Raw genomic sequence first — 23,762 nt, 5'->3', positions numbered from 1 at the left:
TTAGCTTATGGATTATTGGCCATTTATCATGTTGAAAGGGCAGGAAAACCTAGAAGTTAGAATTACCAGCTACTGAAAATCAATTAAACTAAGATAAACTATCTCCGAAATAATAAGTAATGAGAATATTTACAGTCTTTACAAGCAACTTTTGCACAAAGTGAAACCTACCTGTGGGTCCCTCTTGTCCCAAAGACTTTTGCTGCTTATTACTTCTGTGATAGACTCTTTCTCAAGAGGAAGCAGAGTTCCAGGAATAACTGACTCCTTCATGTCAAGCAGCCTTTGAGCTCCACTGACCTTGGTTGGTGCCTTATAGGCACCCACTAAGGATGGGGTGAATGACAAGGATCCAGGATTAAGGCTGAGTGTTGTTAGCTGAGGTTGACCCAATCCCATGAGTGTGCTGTTTGTGGTGTGTAACTCCCATACGTATAATTGGGAAGCTAGGCTGATAGTAGCCAGAAATCAGCCCCTTTATATGAAGAACAGTGAGGAGGGTGGTAGCCGAGAGGGTCATGGCAGAGAACAGTGTGACCATGGCTGGAAATAACCTGTAGGTCTAAGCCTTTCTGCTTCTAATTATTTAATTCCAAATTAATCTTTTCCCCTAATCAGTCCTTCCCATTACTGAGATCTTACTGCATATTAGTCACCCTCTCTTTCTCTTACTTAGTGGTGAAACAGGGCATTATTTTTGTCTTTTTGTTTGAAGGAAGCCCATGGAATTGGGCATCTAACTAAGAACACTCCCCTGCCTCACTTCTTTCTCTGTTTCAGCTCCTCTCCACCAAACTGCCATATTGCCGTGAGAATGTGTGCCTGGCCTATGGTAGTGAATGGTCAGTATATGCGGTGGGCTCCCAAGCTCATGTCTCCTTCTTGGATCCACGGCAGCCATCATACAACGTCAAGTCTGTTTGCTCCAGGGAGCGAGGCAGTGGTAAGAGTCGTGGTATGGCCCCTGTTCAGTAGGAAGATATTGCAGAAGATGAGACCTTCCACCTTAAACAGCCTTAAAGATTGAAGGGTCATATAATTTTTCAGGGGTAGATGATGAGGAAGCTGAAGGCTAGCTGAAGACAAAGCACAAGCTGACACCCTGCAACCTCCCCCTCACCTCCCACTCCTCACTCCTGGGTGGGACCTGTGTGGCATTCTTCCAGGGATCTCAGAGCTAAATGTTAATACCTTGTTAGAGGAGAAAACAACTTGACAGTGGCAAGACCCCGGGTATCTTGGGTATCTTGTAGATGGGTCCTCTTTAGCATATGAAAGTTCTTTTGAAACCTCCCTTTTCCTTACTTCCCCCACCTCAGGAGTCTATAATCAGCCACTCCTCAAGACCTGGGGCAGTGGCTCTTCCCATGGGTCCTGTCCCTGTGCTTTAATAAACCACCATTTTGCACCAAAAAAAAAGAAGAAAGAAAGAAAGAAAGAAAGAAAAAGAGAGTCCCACTGTGTCCCGCCTTAGAAGTGCATTGCAGACGGGTTTTGACTTTAAGTTTCTACGTTGGTTGCAGAACAAGTATAGTGATCTTTATGAAACCTGGTGGAGGTATTTGGTGACAGAAGAAGGGAGCTTATGAACCTGCAAATGGCAGCAGAGCCTCAAGCCACCAGAGGCAAATTTGTGGCCACGTGAAGCCTTTAGTGGAAACCAGTAGGATATTGGTGGTTTTCATATTCTTTCACATATCTTGACTTTCTGTCCTTTGGCAGTTTTTGCTGGTGCCTTGCCTGAACAGTAAACTTCATTTATGCTAAGGGTTGATGTGCAGTGAGGGAGTTTACTGGGGGCGTGAGGAAACTTTTGAGGGTGGCGGATAGGTGGTGGATATATTCGTTATTTTGATTGTTCTGGTAGTGTCGTGGCTATATACATATGTTAAAACTTCAGATTGGGGGCACCTGGGTGGCTCACTGGGCTTAGCCGCTGCTTTCTGCTCTGGTCATGATCCCAGGGTCCTACTTTAAATATGTGTAGTGTATTGTTTTTCATTTATACCTCAGTAAAAACTGAAGAAAATACTTAGTTTAGTTCTTTTTTTTTTTTTCTTTAAAGATTTTACTTATTTATTTGACAGAGAGATCACAAGTAGGCAGAGAGGCAGGCATGGGGGGGGGGGGGAAGCAGGCTCCCTGCCAAGTAGAGAGGCCGATGCAGGGCTCAATCCCAGGACCCTGGCACCATGACGGAGCCGAAGGCAGAGGCCTTAACCTACTGAGCCACCGAGGTGCCCCCTTTTTTTGCTTTTTTTTTTTTTTTAAAGATTTTATTTATTCACTTGACAGCGGGAGATTGCAAGTAGGCAGAGAAAGAGGCGGGGGAAGCAGGCTCCCAGCTGAGCAGAGAGGCCGATGCGGGGCTTGATCCCAGGACCCCAGGATCATGACCTGAGCCGAAGGCAGAGGCTTAACCCACTGAGCCACTCAGGCGCCCTACTTAGTTTAGTTCCACTGGGAGTGAATTCAGCTTCAGCCTCCCATCTTTTTTTTTTTTTTTTAATTTATTTTGAGAGAGAGCGCTCAAATGAGAGCACAAGCAGGGGGCACAGCAGAGGGAAAGGGAGAAGCAGACTCCCTACTGAGCAGGGAGCCAGATGTGGGGCTCAGTCGCAGGACCCCGAGATCATGACCTGAGCTGAAGGCAGTCGCTCAACTGACTGAGCCACCTAGGCACCCCAGCCTCCCATCTTTTTTTTTTTTTAAGATGTTGTTTCTTTATTTGACAGAGAGATCACAAGTAGGCAGAGAGGCAGGGGGCCGGGAGCAGGCTGCCTGCTGAGCAGAGAGCCAGATGTGGGGCTCCATCCCAGGACCCTAGGATGGTGACCAGGGCCGAAGGCAGAGGCCTAACCCACTGAGCCACCCAGGCACCCAGGCTCCCATCTTTTACGATATATTTTCTCTGAGAGGACTCTTTATTTATTAAGGAATAAAAAGACTTAAGTTTGTATTGTACCTTAAGATTTCAAAATACCTTTATCTGCGGTCTTACTTCATCTTACCTGGAACCCTGTGGGAAGCAGGTGGAAAAACGTAAGGTTAGTGTTAACCCTTTTTTATAGATGAGGAGACCAAGACCCAGAGCAGTTAAAATAACGTGCTCAACATCATACAGATTGGTGGGAGAACAGCCATAGACTAGAATCCAGATCATTCAGGTTAACAAAGTATATTTTATCTCACTGTTCCCCTTCTCATGCAAAAATGTAGCTGCATTATCCTGGAAGTCCTAAAAGGCACACTATGGATTACAATTTAGCCTCTCTCTTCCAAGTATTGTTTATTTTCTTTTTTTTTTTTTAAGATTTTATTTATTTATTTGACAGAGATCACAGGTAGGCAGAGAGGCAGGCAGAGAGAGAGGAGGAAGCAGGCTCCCCGCTGAGCAGAGAGCCAGATTCGGGGCTCCATCCCAGGACCCTGGGATCACGCCCCGAGCTGAAGGCAGAAGCTTAACCCACTGAGCCACCCAGGCGCCCCGTATTGTTTATTTTCATGCAGATACTGCAAAAGTGGCTTTTGTTTGGGGTTGGTTTTCAGTTATAGTTAAGACACTCATGTTTCAGCCCCCAGAGAATAATGTGTGCAATGAGAGTTGTAAGGGGAAGAATAAATAGGCTTGGCTGGAATAATGCCTGCAATGAAAAGCTTTAAGAGAGGCCCCTGTCAGGCGCAGTCGATGGAGCATGCGACTCTTGATCTCTGGGTTATAGGTTCAAGTCCCATATTGTGTGTAGAGATTACTTAAAAATAAAATCTTTAGGGGCACCTGGTTGGCTCAGTAGCATGCAATTCTTGTCTTGGGGTTGTGAGTTTGAGCCCCATGTTGGATAGAGAGATTAAAAAATTAAAAATTTAAAGTATCTGGGTAGCGCAGTCGTTAAGCGTCTGCCTTCGGCTCAGGTCATGATCTCAGTGTTCTGGGATCAAGCCCCACGTCGAGTGGGGCTCCCTGCTTAGCGGGAAGCCAGTTTATCCCTCTCCCACTCCCCCTACTTGTGTTCCCCCTCTCACTGTGTCTCTCTCTATCAAATAAATAAATCTTTTAAAATTTGTAATTTAAAAATTAAATGAAATCTCTTTTTAAAGTAGGCTCCATGTCCAAAATGGAGCCCAATGCAGGGCCCGAACTTAACAGCCCTGAGATTTAAGACCTGAACTGAGATCAAGAGTCTAATGTTTAACCAACTGAGCCACCCAGGCACCCCTAAAAAAAAAATAAAAAATAAAAAAAGGCTTCATGAGATTTTGGTTACTATTACAGGAGTAGCTTTCATGCCTAACAAGGAAATACTGATTCCATAGATATTACTGAGCCCCTCTGATGTGCCAAGAGACATCTTTGTATCCCATGCACTTATTTGATCCACAGATGCAATATCAGATAAAGACCTCTGGCATGGTAGTGGTTTTAGGTCAGATAGGAAGAAGTCCTTCTTAACATAATGATTTGTAAATAGCAGATTACCCTGTTTCAGTATAGGTTGGAAACATACTGAAAGAGAGTTTAGAGTTCGGAAAGATGACTCCACAACAAGTCTAGGGGAGGGAGGTTCTGGGTATACTTAGGGTCTTAGGCCAAAGGCATCTTAGGCATCATCAGGCCTCTGGCACATCTCTAAGGCTTATGGAAAGGTTCCTATTAGTGTTTGAATGGGCATTGTGCCGCCAGGGTTCTCAGGCTTTCACAGGAGCTATTCCTGCCATAAACACCTGGGAAAGCCACTGTCTAGTATGTGGAGGTACCATGTGACCTCAGTGCCAGAGAAATACAGGTTAGCAGATTGTCACTGTGTGCTCTCCCTACTCATTGCCCTTTACTTTTGTCTCTCTCAGGGATCCGGTCAGTGAGCTTTTATGAGCACATCATCACTGTGGGTACAGGGCAGGGTTCCCTGCTGTTCTATGACATCCGAGCTCAGAGATTTCTGGAAGAGAGGCTCTCAGCTTGTTATGGGTCGAAACCCAGACTAGCAGGGGAGAATCTGAAACTGACCACTGGCAAAGGCTGGCTGGTGAGTAAGCCCCTTTCTGACATGGTTACTGAACAGTGACAGAAAAATTGCCTTCAGTCTACCCACCTCTTCCCACCCCCACTGATACATCAGCCACCCACATACTTTTTCAATGGTAAGAGGCACTCCTTAGAGCAGAGAAAGGCACTCTCCCTTGATTTTGCTTCTGTGTCTACATGTCCATGAGAAAACCGAAGCCCAGTAAGATAAGCTAGTTGACTCGGGATTCCCCCCAGGTGATAATAGATCTGGAAGGAGAAGCACCCCCCCCCACACTGTGGTGGCCACTGAATTACTAAAGAGTTTGGTTCCAGCTGTCCTGAGACTTTGGGTTGGTATAGCAGTTGTTCAGCCTGTTCCTGCCTCATGTTCATTTGGGAGCATGAGGCTCCATTTCCCATGAACACCAATCACAGTCTCCTGACATCAGGTTAAATGCAGGACCCTCTCCTCTTAAGACCAGAAGGCATTCCTGTCCCTTTCTGTCCTCTTCTCTGCCCCATGGCCTAGAGGTGCTAACAGAGTCTTGTTTTCTTCCCATAGAATCATGATGAAACCTGGAGGAATTACTTTTCGGACATTGATTTCTTCCCCAATGCTGTTTACACCCACTGCTACGATTCGTCCGGAACGAAACTCTTTGTGGCAGGAGGACCCCTCCCTTCAGGGCTCCATGGAAACTATGCTGGGCTCTGGAGTTAATGACAACTAACTCTCTCCCAAAATGCAGAGATTTACACTAACTTCCATTCTTAGTTTTCTTGTTTCTTTTTATTTTCTTCCAGTTGTGTGAGGCCCTCATGTTAGTGGGAACAGGAGAGTTTGCCTATGGTTTAGGCACTTGACAGGAAGCTCTGTACAGAAATCCGAAGCCTTTTTTGTTGTTGGTTTTTTTCTTCAGCTTTTGGTAATCAGAATTTTACTGTCTTTTTTCTTTCTGGCTTCTCAACCAAACACTGTTAATTCTTATTTTTTCCTTAAGTGACACACACTCTCCCCTTTTGGTTCTTTAGGCTGGCGTACTCATTCTCACCCTTACTTCACTCTTGAGAGGTAGGGCTCCTTTATAATTATGTGGTTGCTGTCAGACTTTCTGTGAAAGTTTGGGGGCTGTGTGTGTGTCTGTTGTGTGTGTGTCTGTTTGAGAAAGAGAACTTGGATGCCTGCAAACACTGTGTGTCACTGAAAGTACCTGGAGTAAGAATTACTTGTAATTAAAATATTTATAAAAAAAAAAAACAACTTTATTCACAGAGTCAGCTTTGGGACTAGTCTTTATCTTGTTTTGTAAAAGTCTAACAGCACTGATTATAGGAATTAAAAACAGAAAAACAATCACCACCAGGAAAACCCTTTTAGTTAGATTGCAGGCTTCCTAGTGACGCTTATCCCAGGACTCCAGAGTGATCCGTCCCCTATCTAACTTCCCAACTTGGTGTTGCCCAGGTGAGAATACTTCTGTGTGTCATTTCCACTTTAACTTCCCATCTGCTTAGCCAGTGGCCACTCCCCTAAAACATGAGGGTTTCTATCTGGATGCAGTTCTGGAGGCTGCAGAAGGCTTGGTAGAACTTGGTAAAGAGAATCCCCATCCCAGTCTTCCTTTTCCTTCTTCAAACAAGACCTGATCTGGTATCTCAGGGGCCTGGAGCAGGGGGCCTTAAGTCTGCTAACATTCACATACTCAGTCCCCTTGGCTTTGGGGAGAAACGTCTCCTTTGCCTTTCTTCTAATCTCCCCAGTGGGTTTTGCTTTGCTTTTCTAAATTGGGTTCAGTCCAGGAGGGTGGGGGTAAGCAGGGGGTCTATCTGTGTGTAGCGAGTCCTTCATGTGTGGAATGTTCATTTTCTTATTACAGTGGGGCTGGGGTTGAAGCCACCTCTCCCTCTCTGTTGGCTCAGCCCTGGGATGGTGGTGGGTGGCCTATAGCCAGCAACATTGTGCATGTAAAAGCATTGATGTGACTAGTAATTTGTTCCCCCCTTGAACTGTGTTTAGTCTGAGGTTTTGAAACTTGCAGGCAACTGACTGACCGTGATGTCCAGTTATTCCTTGCTTTTTACGCATCATGTTGCAGCTGTTCCCACCCACCGATTCCTCCTCCATTCTAAGCACATACTCTGCTTCTGTCAGCAGCCTATCCTGGGGAAATGAAAAGTCATATTTATTCCTGCACTCTAGTTTCTAAATTGTTCTCCCAGTTATCCCCCTCTGCTCTGGGTCTAAGTGGGGTGATTGAAAAAAAGAGTGCCTTCTCCTTGATAATGGGGGCTGGTGGGGGAGACAGCAAGTCCACCCTATCTTGGTGATACACCAGGTGCACACCACAGGTTCTAGAATTCTCATCTAACCTAGAGAAATAGGTGCTATAAACAGGGAATTAAGTAAAATGCTGGATACTATAGATCTTTTAATTGTCTTAATTTTTTTTCTATTAAACTACAGTCTGTAGATTTCTTAGTTCTCACAGAACTTCTATCATTTTAAACCAACTTCTATATTAAAAAAAAAAGATCTTAAGTAGGATGTTTTGTACTGTTGCCAGACCCTCTTCTGTGATGGGTAATATGTTTGATTGTTTGAGATTTTGTTTTTAAAAATGTAGCACTTGACTTTTTGCCAAGTAAAAATAAATATTATTCCAGTTGCAAATTGGTTTGAGTGAGCATGTATAGCCGAAGGACAGCAAGAAAAAAGATCCCAAATGATGGTTGGAGGTTTACCTTGGCGGGCTAGGATTACTTGGAGCAGAAGAGGAACAAGAGTTCCCTCACAGTTAAAGACATGTCAAGTGCAAACACACAGATACTAAGACCTGCTTGCTTCTGGTCCCCAGCTCTGGCCCAAGATCAGTTGCTCTGGGGACCAGTGGAAGATGAATATGCCCAGGCTGAAGATGAGCAAGAAGGCTGCTAGTCCTTGCTCTGAATGACTGGATTTGAGTTAGGTGACTAGCTCCTCTCCCCCAAAACGGTTGGTGATAGGTTCTATCTGCTTCAGTGGAGGGTTCCCTGGGAATGACTAAAAGTGGCTGTACAGTGCCTAGGGAATAGGATATCATTTTTTTTTAAGTTGGCACCACAGCTCCTAGCTGCCCTTTATAAGAGGAGGAAACAGTGACCATAGTGAATGGTGCTCTTCCCAGAGCTTGTTCGGGGCTGTAGCTGAGAGAAATACAGACTGCTGAGTCCTACCACCTTCCTCAGCTGATTCTAGAAGACCCATCCGGACTGGGCCACAGAGCCAGGCAAGGCAGTAGATTCCTCTGTCACATGGTACTTGTTCCTTTTTAGGCAAGCTAGATAGAGCTGCCCTTTGCACCTGCCTTGGAGGCTGACTAGCTCAGAGTGATTCATGCAGGTATTTACCTGTATGATCAAAGGCCATAAAACGGGAAGGGGTAAGTAATTAAGCGATCAAGAGGGCTTCCTGGAGAAGAGCCTTTCCCAAAATGATTAGAATACCCAATCCATGGTATAGTGATGGGTATTTGCCAAATGTGCCATGGTCAAGTTATTCCTGGGAAATGCAGATATAAACAAAGGCATGCTGCTTTACTTCCCACCTCAGGTTTTGGTTACTATGGGACTTAACGTTTATGGAATATGCTCCGAGAAAGGTGACGGGATATGGGAGCGACCTGACTTAGGCTCCTGTCCTCTGTGCAGTCTTGGCCTGCTCCTGTTTTCTAGCCAGACTTTGCAGCAAAGTATTTATCTCACAGAAAAACTTCGTGGACTTGATAGGTTCCCTCCCTTTCCTGCCGCAGTCCCTATTCCCAAGCTATGAAAGAACTTCCTTGTTCTCCCTCAGGCCACATGCCTCATTCCAAATGGTCTATTCGCTCCTCTCATCGTCCTGTGGATCCTTTTACAGACGGCTCTGGAAACATTTGTGCTCTAGGTTTCCGACCCTTGCCATGTTGATCAGTATTTCTAATAATGACTGTCAAGCTAGGCTTCTCTGATCCAGCTGCCACACAGAAAATAACAAGTCAGGGTGTCAAGACCCTTGGCTTAGCATTGGGGTCAATTACAAGAGTCAGCCTATGACCCAAGTGTTTTTCCCATTCCAGTTGGCTGATGCCTGGGAGTCAATGAATCAGGATTGGGGAAGAATCACTCAATGTTACTTGCCATTAACCATATCTCATTTCATGATAGTGCGCTGAAATGGCTTGAAGCTTTGGAAGGGTAGAGACATACTAAGTCTGGAACCACCAATGAAAACAAGAAAGTTTGGGTTTCTTAGCTTGGTTCTTCTGCCCTTACTTCAACTCTTTCAAGCAATAATCCAGAGAAACGTGAGAAATTTGTTTCTATGCTACCACTAGAGAGAGGTGTGAACCAAGCTGCTCCAAATGGGGCTATAAGCCCTTTTATGATTCAGCTCTCCAAGACAGGGCTGTGAGCTGTCCTCTCAAATTCCTGCTGTGTTGAGCCTCACATCGGAACACTCCTCTTGATTAGTGTGTAATTGCCGAAGTCAGAATTTTTAAAGGATAATAATACTCATTAACTGAGCTCAGAGTCACATGTTTATTGCATTTCTTGTTAAGCACCATTCAGAGCTGTAATTAACATCCCTAGTGCTATGGACAGGAAGAAAACAAATGATCAACTTCAGTCTTAAAGAAAACAAACTTCCCTCACTGTAGCTACTTTTTTCCTTAACTGGTGGCAGCCTAACCAGAGAACTGGAAATAATGAGACTCCAGGGTCAAGGCCATTTGCCTATTGCAGATAACACTGTACCATGGCCTGAGGTATGGAGGCAGTGCACTGCTTATGTAAAAAACATCCTTCCATCTTCACCACCACCACACACTCTCTGCTCCTCTAGGATCTTCTGCTTAAAACACAAAAGATTATTGCGTCAACCACCATGCTTTAGTTTCCCCCATTAGATCCCACCCCTCCTGCGGCTGGGGAAGAGTAGTCTACCACTGATTAGAGATAATGTTGCTATTCCGCAAGGGGGATCCATGCCACCCCCCAAGTGCTGACCAACCTCTCAGGGTAAGTGTGAACCAAAAGGGAAGGGTATGGGTTCTTTTCTAGTTATAGTGCAGCTGCTTGTGGCCAGGACTGAACAGGTTTTTTCCTCTCTTTAGATTGTTTTTTCATCTTCTACAATGAGGAGAAGAATTGAGATTAGACATTAGATGATATCCTGGGTCTTTAACACCCACAACTATTCTAGTGCAGGCAAGTCTCAGAAGAATAGGAAGCAATCCCTCTCCTCAAGCCGTTTGTCCTCAAAGCAGGTAAATATTATAGCAGGGCTTGTTAAATTTCTTATTTTCCTAGTGACTTCCAATAAAACATTGAAAATTGTGGATTGAATAGTGTCTCTCCAAAATTCAAGTCTACCTGGAACTTCAGAATGTGGCTTATTTGGAATTGTAGATGTAACTAAGGTAAGAATCAAGATGAAGTCATATTGGGTTAGGGTAGGCCCTAACTGCAATGAGAGTGTCCCTCTCTTGTATGTGTGCTCGCTTTCTCTATCTCAAATGAATAAATCTTTTTTTTTTAAGATTATTTATTTATTTATTTATTTGACAGAGAGAGACACAAGCAAGAGAGGGAGCAGAAGCAGAGAGAGAGGGAAAAGCAGGCTTCCCGCCAAACGGAGAGTCTGATGTGGGTCTCTATCCCACGACCCTGGGGTCATGACCTGAGCTGAAGGCAGACGCTTAACAACTGAGCCACCCAGGAGCCCTCAAATGAATAAATCTAAAAAAAAAAAAAAAAAAAAAAAGGAAAGGACATACAGGAATATACAAAGAAGATAATGTGAAGAGAGAAGCAGAGATTGGGGTGATATTTCTTTAAGCAAAGGAACACCAGAAGCCAGCAGAAGAAAAAATTTTCTGATAATACAAAGATGAACAGTACTCACATAATAGTGCTAAGACTTGTAAAAGAAAAATTAAAGCCCAGGCAGCGCCTTGGTGGCTCAGTTGTTAAGCGTCTGCCTTCAGCTCGGGTCATGATCCTAAGATCCTGGTATCGAGCCCTGAGTCAGCTTCCTTGCTCAGTGGGAAGCCTGCTTTCCCTCTCCCACTCCCCTTGCTTGTGTTCCCTCTCTCACTGTGTCTCTCTCTGTCAAATAAATAAATAACATGTAAAAAAAGAAAGGAAAAAGCCCAGAACCACACTTGAATTGATTCTGCCTGGAAGATCCATTCCTTCTAGGGCCAAGGCAGTAATCCCCAAGCTGCTCACCGCTGGTTCTTCTTTCCTACCTATTTCAAACTGTCTGAATATTTTTTGTTGTTGTTGTTGTTTTTTAAAGATTTTATTTATTTGTCAGAGAGAGAGGGAGAGAGAGCAAGCACAGGCAGACAGAATGGCAGGCAGAGGCAGAGGGAGAAGCAGGCTCCCCGCCAAGCAAGGAGCCCGATGTGGGACTCGATCCCAGGACGCTGGGATCATGACCTGAGCTGAAGGCAGCTGCTTAACCAACTGAGCCACCCAGGCGTGCCAAACTGTCTGAATATTTTTAACTTCTACTCAAGGTCATCTTTTCACAGTGCAGACTATTGAGTCAGGATGCTTTCCCATCCTGAGTTTATTGGCTCTAACACATACAGCTATCTGCGCTCCCCCTTGATTGTAGAAGATAATAGATCTAACTGAGGCCTGTCATACCTAAATTTGCTCTACTGTAGGATCTGCCTTGTACCTGCCTGTGCAGACCTGGTTACTACCCAGAGTGTGAGAAAAGATCCCCAAGATCAAGGATGGATGCATGAGTCAAGGATGGAGGATGCATGAGTCATTAGATAAAGCTGGCATTGACTTTATTGTTTCTAGGCTACCGGTTAATCTAACTGGTGCCTGTGGACTTTATTAGGAACCCTTAGCCTATCGAAATGGATTTATTGTGTTGAAAAATTATCATTGACCCAGCAGTTTCACTTCTGGGAATTTTAGGAAATGTTTTAGGCAAGCATGCAAATATAGATGTATAAGGATTGTTTGTCATGGCATTAATTACAAAAAAACAAAAACACCTGGAAGTATCCTAAGTCTATTAATAAGGAAATGGTTAAATGAAAATTAAAAAGGAAAAGAAAATGTAAAGTATTTGCAGGTCATCAGGTGCCTGGGTGGCTCGGTTAAACATCAACTCTTTTTTTTTTTTTTTTAAGATTTATTTATTAGAAGGCACACACATATGAGCAGGGGAAGCAGCATAGTGAGGGAGAGAGAATCTCAAGCAGACTCCTCACCAAGCAGGGAGGCCGATGCAGGGCTCAATCCTATAGCCATAAGATCATGACCTAAGTCAAAATCAAGAATCAGTCATTTAGCGACGCCTGGGTGGCTCAGTTGGTTAAGCAGCTGCCTTCGGCTCAGGTCATGATCCCAGCGTCCTGGGATCGAGTCCCACATCAGGCTCCTTGCTCTGCGGGGAGCCTGCTTCTCCCTCTGCCTCTGCCTGCCATTCTGTCTGCCTGTGCTCGCTCGTTCTCCCTCTCTCTGACAAATAAATAAAATCTTAAAAAAAAAAAAAATCAGTTATTTAACAGACTGAGCCACCCAGGCACCCCAAGCATCCAACTCTTGATCTCAGCTCAGGTCTTTAAATCAGGGTTGTGAGTTAAAGCTCCATGTGGGACTCACACTGGATGTGGAGCCTACTTAAAATATCTACAGAGGGGCCTGGGTGGCCCAGTGGGTTAAACCTCTGCCCCTGGCTCAGGTCGTGATATCAGGGTCCTGGGATCAAGGGCCACACCAGGCTCTCCACTCAGCAGGGAGTCTGCTTCAAATCTTAAAAAAATTTTTTTGCAGGTCAATCTCATCACAAAAAGACCACTAGATATTATATGCCTCCTGATGGGTTGCAACAGGAAGCCCATTTTTAAGATTATATTTTTAAGTAATCTTTATACCCAATATGGGACTTGAACCTATGACCCTAAGATCAAGAGTCACATGCTCTACCAGCTGAGCCACCCCGGTGCCCTCATGACACAAACTTAATAGAAGTACCTAAGAAGTGTTCCTACTAAAAAACCAAACTTGATTTAAACAAACACAGATCTATCTTTTCTAAGAAAATACAGTGGCTAGAGGAACATATTAATGGTATAATGGGCAAGCCATTACATGCAAATACAGGATTTTCCCGAGAAACCCAGAAATTTCTAGGGAGACTGGGTAAGTTCTCCTTTGGGGCAGTGAATCCATCATCCACCCAGTAGGGGGAGCAGAACTTAGTTCCTGAACTCTGGAGATCTCATTGCCACCTAAACTCAGTATGGTGTAAGCAAAGACACGTACAATATATGATTTTTGAGGAGGGAAAGAAAAGGGGCAGACAGAGCTTTAATATCAGTCTTGAAGGAAGGTTTTGTTGTTTGTTTGGGGGTGCGTTTGCTATAATGAACTTTTCAGAGTAGCAGTCCTTGAACCAACCTCCCCTTTACATTTATGAACAGGTTATTTACAAAATGATATGCACTCAACTTCTAAAAAGTATATGTGTATGTGGCTTATTTTTTTTTAACATTTTTTTATTTTGACAGAGCACAGAGGGAGAGGGAGAAACAGGATCCCCGCTGAGCAGAGAGCCTGATGTGGGGCTCAATCCTAGGACCTAGGATCATGACCTGGGTAAAAGGCATACATGGATTAAAGTTAGGTAGGAGGCAGCTTGGAGAAAGAGCGCTGGATCTGAGGTCATTGTTCTTAGTTAAATCCTGTCTCTAATGATTAACCAGCTTGTTGGCTGTAAGCTGTTTGAATCTCTCTTCACAGATAAGGGATATGAAGATGCTTTGAAATAGCGCACAACTGTAAAGCTTTCCCATGGCTCCCAACAGCCTGAGCCATCTGTTGAGATTTCACAGTCCCAGGGATGTAGCAGATCTCCCTCACTTAAGCTCAGTCCAAGTAATTGTGACTGTGGGGCAGCCAGGAGCATGGGGACTAGCTGGTGTTCACTTTGACAAAAAGCTTCAACTCCTCAAGCATCCAGCCAGGCTTTTACCTAAGCAGGAACCGTGAGCCTCTGTATCCCTCCTGGTTGCAGCCTCCCCTTTTAACCAGAGAGGTGAGAGGCTTAGCCCGACTGCCTATGCTGAAGTCAGAATCCATGTGTGGCCCTTCCCCCAATACACAGGTGGCCTAAGCAACGCTGGAGAGAGCTCTGGGCTCTCTGAGAGATGATGGAGAGGCAGCTTCTCAGATAACACTACAGACTCTGCTAAGAGCTGAGCTGGGAGAATTAGAGAAAGACATTGAGGGGGGCACCTGGGTGACTCAGTGGGTTAAATCCTCTGCCTTTGACTCAGGTCATGATCCCAGGGTCCTGGGATGGAGCCCTACATCCGGCTCTCTGCTCGGGGAGAAGCAGCGGGGAGCCTGCTTCCCCCCTCTCTCTCTGCCTGCCTCTCGGCCTACTTGTGATCTCTGTCTGTCAAACAAATACATAAAATCTTAAAAAAAAAAAAAGAAAGAAAGACAGACAGACAGACTTTGGTACTCATACTTCTCATACATCATTGCTGATGAGGGTTAGGGAGTGATCAGCAACAGCTTTGTCCCACTGGGCATCTACAGGTCCAGGTTGGGTCCACCTGTGTTTGGAGTAGGTGCTGGTTTGTGTTTGTGTTTTTTCCTGAGTTCTTTTCCCAGCCCAGGTCTCACCTTCTGTAGCTGGCTGTGGCTACAGCTGGGGACAGCAGTTTTCTGCAGGGGCTCTTCCTCAGCAGGGCATGTTCAGGCCTGTAGGAACTGGCTTAACTGGCTTCTGAGAGTCTTGACTCCACCCCAGACTCCTTTAGGTTCAGGGAAGAAGGTTTGGGGGGCCGGGGGAGGAGGAGACAAGATACAGCCAAAGGGAACCATGAAGTCTGGAAATCCCTGGACAGGTAACTTTATTCTGACGGGAGGATTCCTCAGGCTTCCCTGAGGTTCCACCAATCTTAACGGGTCCCAGAACAGAGACTCCAGCCTCCTATAGTTTGCATCACTTCTGATTCTCCATAAAGTTGTGCTCTTAGAGAAGACTTCCATGCACGTTACCATTGCATAGCTCTCTAGAAGCAGTCATCTATGGTCAGTACTCTCTCTGTAAGACTAGATTCAGGCTCCTAAAGTTCAGGAACTGAGCTTTTATAAAATTATTATTATTTTTTTAAAGATTTTATTTATTTATTTGATAGAGAGATCACAAGCAGGCAGAGAGGCAGGCAGAGAGAGAGGAGGAAGCAGGCTCCCCGCTGAGCAGAGAGCCCGATGCGGGGCTCGATCCCAGGCTCATGACCTGAGCCGAAGGCAGCGGCTTAACCCACTGAGCCACCCAGGCGCCCCATAAAATTATTTTTTATTTTTTAATTGTATTTATTTATTTGAAAGAGAGATCACGAGGGGGTGGGCAGAGAGAGAGGGAGATCATTTATTTATTTATTTATTTATTTGAGAGAGGAAGAACCCCAGTGGGGGAAGTGGCAGAGGGAGAAGGAGAAGCAGACGCCCCGCTGAGCAGGACCCCAATTTCTAGCTTTCTTGACTCCTGTTTTATCCTATGTTCCTGATGGTTTGCTGTGTTGCACACTTTCAGGACAAATTAAGGGGTCATAAACCTATAAACCATAAAAGCATTATTTTAAAATTCCAGGGATGCCTGGGTGGCTCAGTCAGTTAAATGTCTGCCTTTGGCTCAGGCCATTATCTCAGGGTCCTTGTATCAAGTCCTGCATAGGGACTCCTTGCTCATCAGGGAGCCTGCTTCTCCTTCTGCCTGCTGCTCCCTCTGCTTGTACACTCTCTGTTTCTCTCTGACAAATAAATAAATAAGATCTTAAGAAAAAAAAAAAAAGAAAAATTCCAGTAAATAAAATGATGAGAGATATGCTTTCCTTGTACCCCTCAATCTCAGAAGCACTGAGGAGTGCTTCTGTCTGGTCTCTTAGTAACAGCGTTCCTTGTCCCTAGCTTTTGATTATGTTTAGCCAATGGAGACAAGGAGGAAGAAGGAGAGGGATGTGAGAGTGTTTATTCTCCACCATACAGTCCACCTCCTAAAAGCAGGGTCCCTGTAGACCCCTGTCAGGTATCCCTTCCCATATACTATGCAGTGATTACGTTTCCCCAAGGTCACTAGCCCTGGGATACTGCACCACCTCTAGTTGCCTTTCCTTTGTTAAACTCTCTTCAGAAAACAAAACAAAACAAAAACCTCTTCAGTTATTCCTTTCTTGTTGGAACCCTGAAAAGATGGGACAGATTCCACAGAGATACATGATTCACCACCTAATCTAGCTCTGTCACTTGTCCATTGGACCTTGACAGGTAACCCAACCTTTCTCAGCCTCATTTTCTTCATATATAAAATACTATAGGGAGATACACCTGGGTGGCTCTGTTGGTTAGGTTTCTGCCCTTGGCTTGGGTCATGATCCCAGCGTCCTGAGATCGAGTCCCATCACGTCAGGCTTTTTGTTCAGTGGGGAGTCTACGTCTCCCTCTGCCTGCCTCTCCCTCTGCCTGCCATTCTCTCTCTCTCTCTGTCTCTGTCTCTCTCTGATAAATAAATAAATAAATAAATAATCTTAAAATACTACAGGGAGTGAAGAGGTGCTCTGAGGTCACTTTGGTCTCTCCAAATCTATGGTTTTAAGGTGATAGGTGTAGCTACAGAATTCAACCAGGAAAACATGGACCTGAATGGAAAATTATGTAGAATTATTGCATTGAGCATTTCGGTATAAGGGTTGGGGTGTTACCCCAGAATTAGGAGTTGGTAGGGAAAAAGTCAAGAAATGCCTCCATCTATGCTGCATATATTTATTTTTTTTTAAAGATTTTATTTATTTATTTGACAGAGATCACAAGTAGGCAGAGAGGCAGGCAGAGCTCAGAGAGGGGAAGCAGACTCCCCGCTGAGCAGAGAGCCTGATGCGGGGCTCTATCCCAGGACCCTGAGATCATGACCTGAGCTGAAGGCAGAGGCTTTAACCCACTGAACTGCCCAGGCACCCCTGCATATATTTACGTTAAACAGTCTTTCAAGAAATTCTCTAGAGTTATGAGAGGAATCAGCTCAGTTAAGTGTTAGGCTCTTGATCTTGGCTCAGGTCATGATCTCGGTTGTGATTGAGCCCCAAGTGGGGCTCTGTGCTCAGCATGGAGTCAGCTTGAGAGTCTTCTCCCTCTCCCTCTGCTCCTTCCCCCCTTCACATCCTCTCTCTCTCAAAATAAAGTCCTTATTTTTTTTTAATTTTTAAAAAAATATTTTATATATTTATTTGACAGAGAGAGACACAGCAAGATAGAGAACACAGCAAGGGGAGTGGGAAAGGGAGAAGCAGGCTTCTCACTGAGCAGGGAGCCTGATGTGGGGCTTGATTCCAAGACCCTGGGATCATGACCTGAGCCAAAGGCAGACACTTAACAAAAAACTGAGCCACCCCTAAATAAAGTCTTTGGTTGGCGGGGGGGAAGGAGTGCTAACTTTGGCATCACATATACTAAAATTGGAATGATACAGAGAAGATGAGCATGACCCCTGTGCAAGGATGATACGCAAATTCCATATATATTTTTTTAAGTTTTCTGTTTTCTTTTTTTTTTTTAATTTATTTATTTGACAAAGAGAGAGATCACAAGTAGGCGGAGAAGCAGGCTCCCTGCTGAGCAGAGAGCCTGATTTGAGGCTGGATCCCAGGACCCTGGGATCATGACCTGAGCCGAAGGCAGAGGCTTTAACCCACTGAGTCACCCAGGCGCCCCTCCCTATTTTTTTAAAGGAAAATGCAGAGAAATTTTCTCCTACTGCTTTTTTCTCAATTTCACTATTTCTTTTAATCTGTTTCTATATATCTGGTCTCTCTCTGTATTTGTTTCCTTCTTTCTATTTCTGTTTCTTTCCATTAAAACAAACAAAAGGAAAAGAAAAGACATTTCCCTTAGCACCTCCTTAGCAGGTGAGAATCAGGAAGTTCTTAAACAAAGGCACCTGGCAGGCATACAAATGTGACAGCCAGAACTGACCAGCACCTGGAGCTGCCAGTTAGAGTGAAGAAGTCCCAGATGCTGGAAACTTCCCCCTGAAGAAGTTTTCCCAGGCTAAGACCAAGGTTGACCATTTACTTTAACTACACATTGGTCTGAATTTATTTTGGACAGAATTCACCTGGCTGTCTCTTGCACCACTCAGGTGCCTTATACCTGTGATTTCAGGAAAAGTTGCTTAAAAACCAGATGGGACGCCTAGATGGCTCAGTTGGTTAGGCATTTGCCTTTGGCTTGGGTCGTGGTCCCGGGGCTCTGGGATTGAGCCCTGCATCGGGCTCTCTGCTCAGTGGGGAGCCTGCTTCTCCCTTTCCCTCTGCCCCTCCACCCCACTATGCTCTCCCTCTCTGTTCACTCTCTCTGTCTCAGATAAATGAAATCTTAAAACAAAAATAAAAAAACAAAAAGGGAGGCTGAGATTTCTCTTTATCTAGAGTCATGGGCGGCCCTAAGATTTCTAGAGCTGAAGGGACTTCAAAGATTATATATAATAGACCTCCTTGTTTTACAAATAAAGGAACTAAGATCTAGAGAGAGGAAGGGTTTTGCTTAAAGTCACACAAATTAATCAAGAGTAGAGCTGGGGCGCCTGGATGGCTCCGTGGGTTAAAGCCTGTGCCTTTGGCTCAGGTCATGATCTCAGGATCCTGGGATTGAGCCCCAAATCAGGCTTTGTGTTCAGCGGGGAGCCTGCTTCCTCCTCTCTCCCTGCCTGTCTTTCTGCCTACTTGTGATCTCTGTCAAATAAAATCTTAAAGAAAAAAAAAAAAGAGTAGAGCTAATAACAGTTAAAAGGTATGTAATGCCGGGCTCTGCTCTGAGTGCTTTTCATACATCAGTGCATTAAATTTTCACAACAGCTCTCTAGAGGAAGCATTCGTTATTATCATTTCATTTTACGGATGAGGAAACTGAGGTTCACTGGGCAAAGAAACTTGCCTGCACTGGAATCTGTGTTCTCTATTACCACACTTTATCACCACCAGGATTATATTATAACTTGATATAGCTTGATGTGTCCTATAATTTGAAATAGGTGTGGTGGGACTATTTATGTCACAAAAATCAGCAAATGCTACAAATTAGGGCTTGTTTTCTTGATTATCAAGTCTTAAAAAAGTGATGTGGGGTGCCTGGATGAATTTGCCAGTTAAGCTTCTGACTCTTGATTTTGGCTCAGGTCACAATCTCAGGGTCCTAGGATCAAGCTCCTGTTAGGCACTGTGCTCAACAGAGAGTCTGCTTCTCCCTCTCCCTCTGCCCCTCCCCTGGTTCCTTCTCTCTCTCAAATAAATGAATAAATTTTTTTTTAAAGATTTTATTTATTTATTTGACAGGCAGAGATCACAAGTAGGCAGAGAGTCAGGCAGAGAGAGAGGAGGAAACAGGCTCCCTGCCAAGCAGAGAGCCCGATGCAGGGCTTGATCCCAGGACCCTGGGATCACCACCCGAGCCGAAGGCAGAGGCTTTAACCCACTGAGCCACCCAGGCGCCCCTGAATAAAATCTTAAAAAAAAAAAAAAAGTGATGTAGATGAAGAGGCCTAGGGAGATGCAGAGACCCCATTAAAAAGATGGGATGATCACCCCCAAAACAGCCTTAAATCTGAATAGCTTCCAGATGGATGGCACTCCCACACATGTAACCTTTATTTCTTTTTAAATTTTTTTCAAGATTTTATTTATTATTTATTTATTTATTTATTATTTTATTTATTTATTTATTATTATATACACAGAGATAGCACAAGTAGATAGAGTGGTAGGTGTAGGGAAAGGGAGAAGCAGACTCCCCGTTGAGCACAGAGCCCAATGCAATACTTGATCCTGCAGCCCTGGGATCATGACCTGAGCCAATGACAGCCACTTAACTGACTGAGCCACCCAGGCGCCCCCATGTGTAAAAGTAAAATCCTTTTAGGGTACCTGGATGGCTTAGTTGAAAGAACATGCAACTCTTGATCTTGGTGTCATGAGTTCAAGCACCATGTTGGGTATAGAGACTATTAAAAAACAACAAAAAAACATTTTTCTTAAGTCTTCCTCATATCAATAATTGGTAAATTCCAGTGGGGCTGTGTTTAGGCATAAGTTATATAAAATAATACACAGCTATCAAATATTCAGTTCATTTTGTTTTCACAATGTATATATATACACAGACAACCACTTCTCCAGATAAGGCATAGAACATTTCCTTGACCACAGAAAGTTCATTCAAGCCTCTAACCAGTGAATTTCCACCATGGCTACAAACCTGCTCTTCCCCAACCACTGTCTGTCTTTCTTTCTTTCTTTCTTTCTTTCTTTCTTTCTTTCTTTTTTTATTTATAAAGATTTTTATTTATTCATTTGAAGACAGAGATCACAAGTAGGCAGAGAGGCAGGCAAAGAGAGAGGAAGGGAAGCAGACTCCCCGCTGAGCAGAGAGTCCCACTTGGGGCTTGATCCCAGGACTCTGAGATCATGACCTGAGCCGAAGGCAGAGGCTTTAACCCACTGAGCCACCCAGGTGCCCCCCAACCACTTTTTATTTCTTTCAATGATGTTTCAGTCTTCCAGTTGCTCAGGCCAAAAACCCTGGAGTCATCCTTAGCTCATCTTTTTCTCTCACATCCCACATCCAAACTCATCTTTTTCTCTCACATCCCACATCCAAACCATCGGCATTTCCTGTTAGGTAGATTTCAAAATATATCTAAAATCTCACTGTACCCCTGCTGGGGCGCCTGTGTGGCTCACTCATTAAGCATCTGCCTTCGGCTCATCCAGCTCCACAGGAAGCCTGCTTCTCCCTCCCCCACTCCCCCTGCTTGTGTTCCTGCTGTCGCTATCTCTCTCTGTCAAATAAATAAATAAAATCTTAAAAAAAACTAGCTGCTAAATATATATATTTATATATAACATATATATATAAAGTATATGTATATGAATATATAAAAATATATTAAATGTATATAAATATATAAATGTATGTGAAATATATATTAATGTATAATGTATATTATTTATAAAATAAATAAAATGGAAAAATCTGCTTCTCATCAACCCCACTGCTGTCTCTGTGGTCCAAGCCACATCATCTCACCTGACTGGTCTCCAGCTTCCTCACATTCACATGCTCCACCCCTACAGTCTGTTCCCACAGATGCCTGAGTGATCTTTTAAAGATCTAAAAGTTCAGGGGCACCTGTGTGGCTCAGTCAGTTAAACATCTGACTCTTGATTTCGGTTCTGGTCATGATCTCAGAGTCCTGCAATGGAGTCTGCTTAGGATGCTCCCTCCCTCTCCCTCCGCCCCTCCCCACTCATATGTGCTTGCTCTCTTAAAAAAAAAAAAAAAAAAAGGCATGTTCAGGTCAGGATACAACTGTGTAAAACACTCCAGGGCTTACTGTCTCTTAGAGTAAAATTGACCTCAAAGTCTCTATTACTGGCCTATAAGGTCCTCTCCATCTTTTGGATCTCACTCTACTCCTTTTCACTGGCTTACCAGGCTCTAGCTAAACCAGATTCTGCTATTTCCCTGAACACACAAACACATTCCTATCTCACAGCCTTTGTCCTTGCTGGTTCCTCTACTTAAGACACTCTGCACGTGGCAGAGTCCATTCAGGTTTCTGCCTAGTTCTATCATCTTAAAGAGATCTTCCCTGGGGCACCTGGGTGGCTCAGTGGGTTAAAGCCTCTGCCTTTGGCTCAGGTCATAATCTCAGGGTCCTGGGATCAAGCCCTACCTCCGGCTCCCTGCTGGGTGGGGAGCCTGCTCCCTGCACCCCCACCCCCCCCCCCGCCTGCCTCTCTGCCTACTTGTGATCTTTGTCTGTCAAATAAATAAATAAAAATCTTAAAAAAAAAAAAAAAAGGAGTTCTTCCATGACTGTCCATGCAAAATAACATACTCTTCTGACACTCTGTCCCCAGATGGCATGCTTTATGATTTCTTCCCAGCGCCTAACACCTCACATTATATTGTTTATTGTCTGTTTCTTCCAGTGGTTGTGCTGTTAAAATGTTTAGCAACCAGCTCTCTGAAAAGTATGAATGCATAGATACACACGCATAATTGTATCTATAAATTTCACTGATATAAAGATGTATACAATTTAAAAAAAAAAAAAGGGGGCGCCTGGGTGGCTCAGTGTGTTAAGCCGCTGCCTTCGGCTCAGGTCATGATCTCAGGGTCCTGGGATCGAGTCCCGCATCGGGCTCTCTGCTCAGCGGGGAGCCTGCTTCCCTCTCTCTCTCTCTGCCTGCCTCTCTACTTGTGATCTCTCTCTGTCAAATCAATAAATAAAATATTAAAAAAAAAAGATGTATACAACACAATTTGCAAATAATAGCAAAACGTACTCTTTATTGTAAATTCCCTATTTTCTCTTAATGCTTTTGTTATTTGCCAAATTCTTGTAACCATAGCCAATCTATCTCTGCAACTAATAAGTGTAGTTTCAACATAAATGTGGCTGAGATTTTCACTTACAGGTGGAGCGTTTTACACCACCATCAAGCAATTCTCTGATTTTCAGGTGTATACAGGTGTATTAAGGTGTATTAAGGTGTATCCTACAACTTAACTCAGTTTTAACACTATCTAGCTCTGTCAGTCCCACAAGACTGCCCCTACTTCAGATGCCAACTGGAAGACCAAGTTGTCATCTCTGCTTTTGACCGACCTGATATAAATGGGAGGTTCCCAGGACTTCTTCCTTGGGTTCAGTGATCTGTTAGAATAGCTTCACAAAGCTCAGGGAAACATTTACTTGCATTTATCAGTTTATTATAAAGGATGTTTTAAAGGATGCAGATGAATAAGGAGATGAAGAGGTACACAGAGTGTTGTCCAGAAGGGTCCTTGAGTAAACAAGTGCCAACTGGAGTGTGCTACCTTTCCTGGCAGATGGATGAAGCTCATCACATCTTCCCTTTGGCACTTTGGTCGGTGGGTGGAGCTAAAATTTCCAACCCCCTCATCACTGGGTCTTTCTGGTAACCAGCCCCATCCTCAGGCTACTTAAGGACCCCACCCTAATTCACCATTAGCATAAACTCAGTTGAAAGAAAAGGCTCTGGATGTGTGGGTGGCTCAGTTGTTTAAGTGACTCCCTTAGGCTTAGGTCGTGATCCCTGGGTGGTGGGATGAGTTCTGTATTGGGCTCCTTGCTCAGTGGGGAGCCTGTTTCTCCTTCTTCCTGTTCTGCCTGCTGCTCCCCCTGCTTGTATCCTCTCCCTGACAAATCAATAAATAAAATCTTAAAGAAAAGAAAGAGAGTGCCTGGGTGGCTCAGTCGTCTTAAGCATCTGCCTTCAACTGGGGTCATGATGCCAGTGTCCTGGGATTGAACCCCAAATCGGGCTCAGCGGGAGGCTGCTTCTTTCTTTCTCACTCCCCCGGCTTGTGTTTCCTTTCTCCTCTCTCTGTCTGTTAAATAAATAAATAAAATATTTTAAAAAGAAAAGGCTTGTTATGAATAACAAAAGACATTTTTATTACTTGGGAAATGACAAAGCTTTTAGAGCTCTGTGCCGGGAATCAGGGAGCAAATATATACCTTATTACACTGCAGAGTGAGGTGAAAGTGGAGGAATTTCACTTATCAGTTAAGTGGCAACTTCCTTGCTGAATTGAATAATAACAGCTTTGGAATACTGGAAAAAATATTTAATTTTGCTGCCTTCACAGTGTAATAGCAACAGAAATGACA

At 44.1% G+C, this 23,762-nt stretch overlaps 1 protein-coding gene and 1 non-coding gene across 4 annotated transcripts in view; both read left to right on the top strand.

Moving 5' to 3' along the window:
- The window catches only part of DCAF12 (DDB1 and CUL4 associated factor 12), a 28,476-nt gene extending 22,213 nt beyond the window's left edge, over positions 1–6,263 (top strand). For all 3 annotated transcript variants that reach the window (XM_032860392.1, XM_032860393.1, XM_032860391.1), the window contains 3 exons: positions 781–943; positions 4,846–5,024; positions 5,568–6,263. In XM_032860392.1, coding sequence (XP_032716283.1) covers positions 781–943; positions 4,846–5,024; positions 5,568–5,726 — 501 coding nt within the window. In that variant the 3' untranslated portion in view covers positions 5,727–6,263. The remainder of the gene's footprint in view (positions 1–780; positions 944–4,845; positions 5,025–5,567) is intronic.
- An 11,227-nt stretch (positions 6,264–17,490) lies between these two features.
- LOC116869592 lies at positions 17,491–17,599 on the top strand. The gene has a single exon (XR_004383064.1). It is a non-coding gene; the product is annotated as a U6 spliceosomal RNA (small nuclear RNA).
- Positions 17,600–23,762: the final 6,163 nt, after the last annotated feature.

The sequence above is a fragment of the Lontra canadensis genome, unplaced genomic scaffold (genome assembly GCF_010015895.1).
Source record: "Lontra canadensis isolate GAN:19392208 unplaced genomic scaffold, GSC_riverotter_1.0 scaffold19, whole genome shotgun sequence".
Lineage (NCBI taxonomy): Eukaryota > Metazoa > Chordata > Mammalia > Carnivora > Mustelidae > Lontra > Lontra canadensis.
This window is presented reverse-complemented; position numbering and strand designations above follow the sequence as displayed.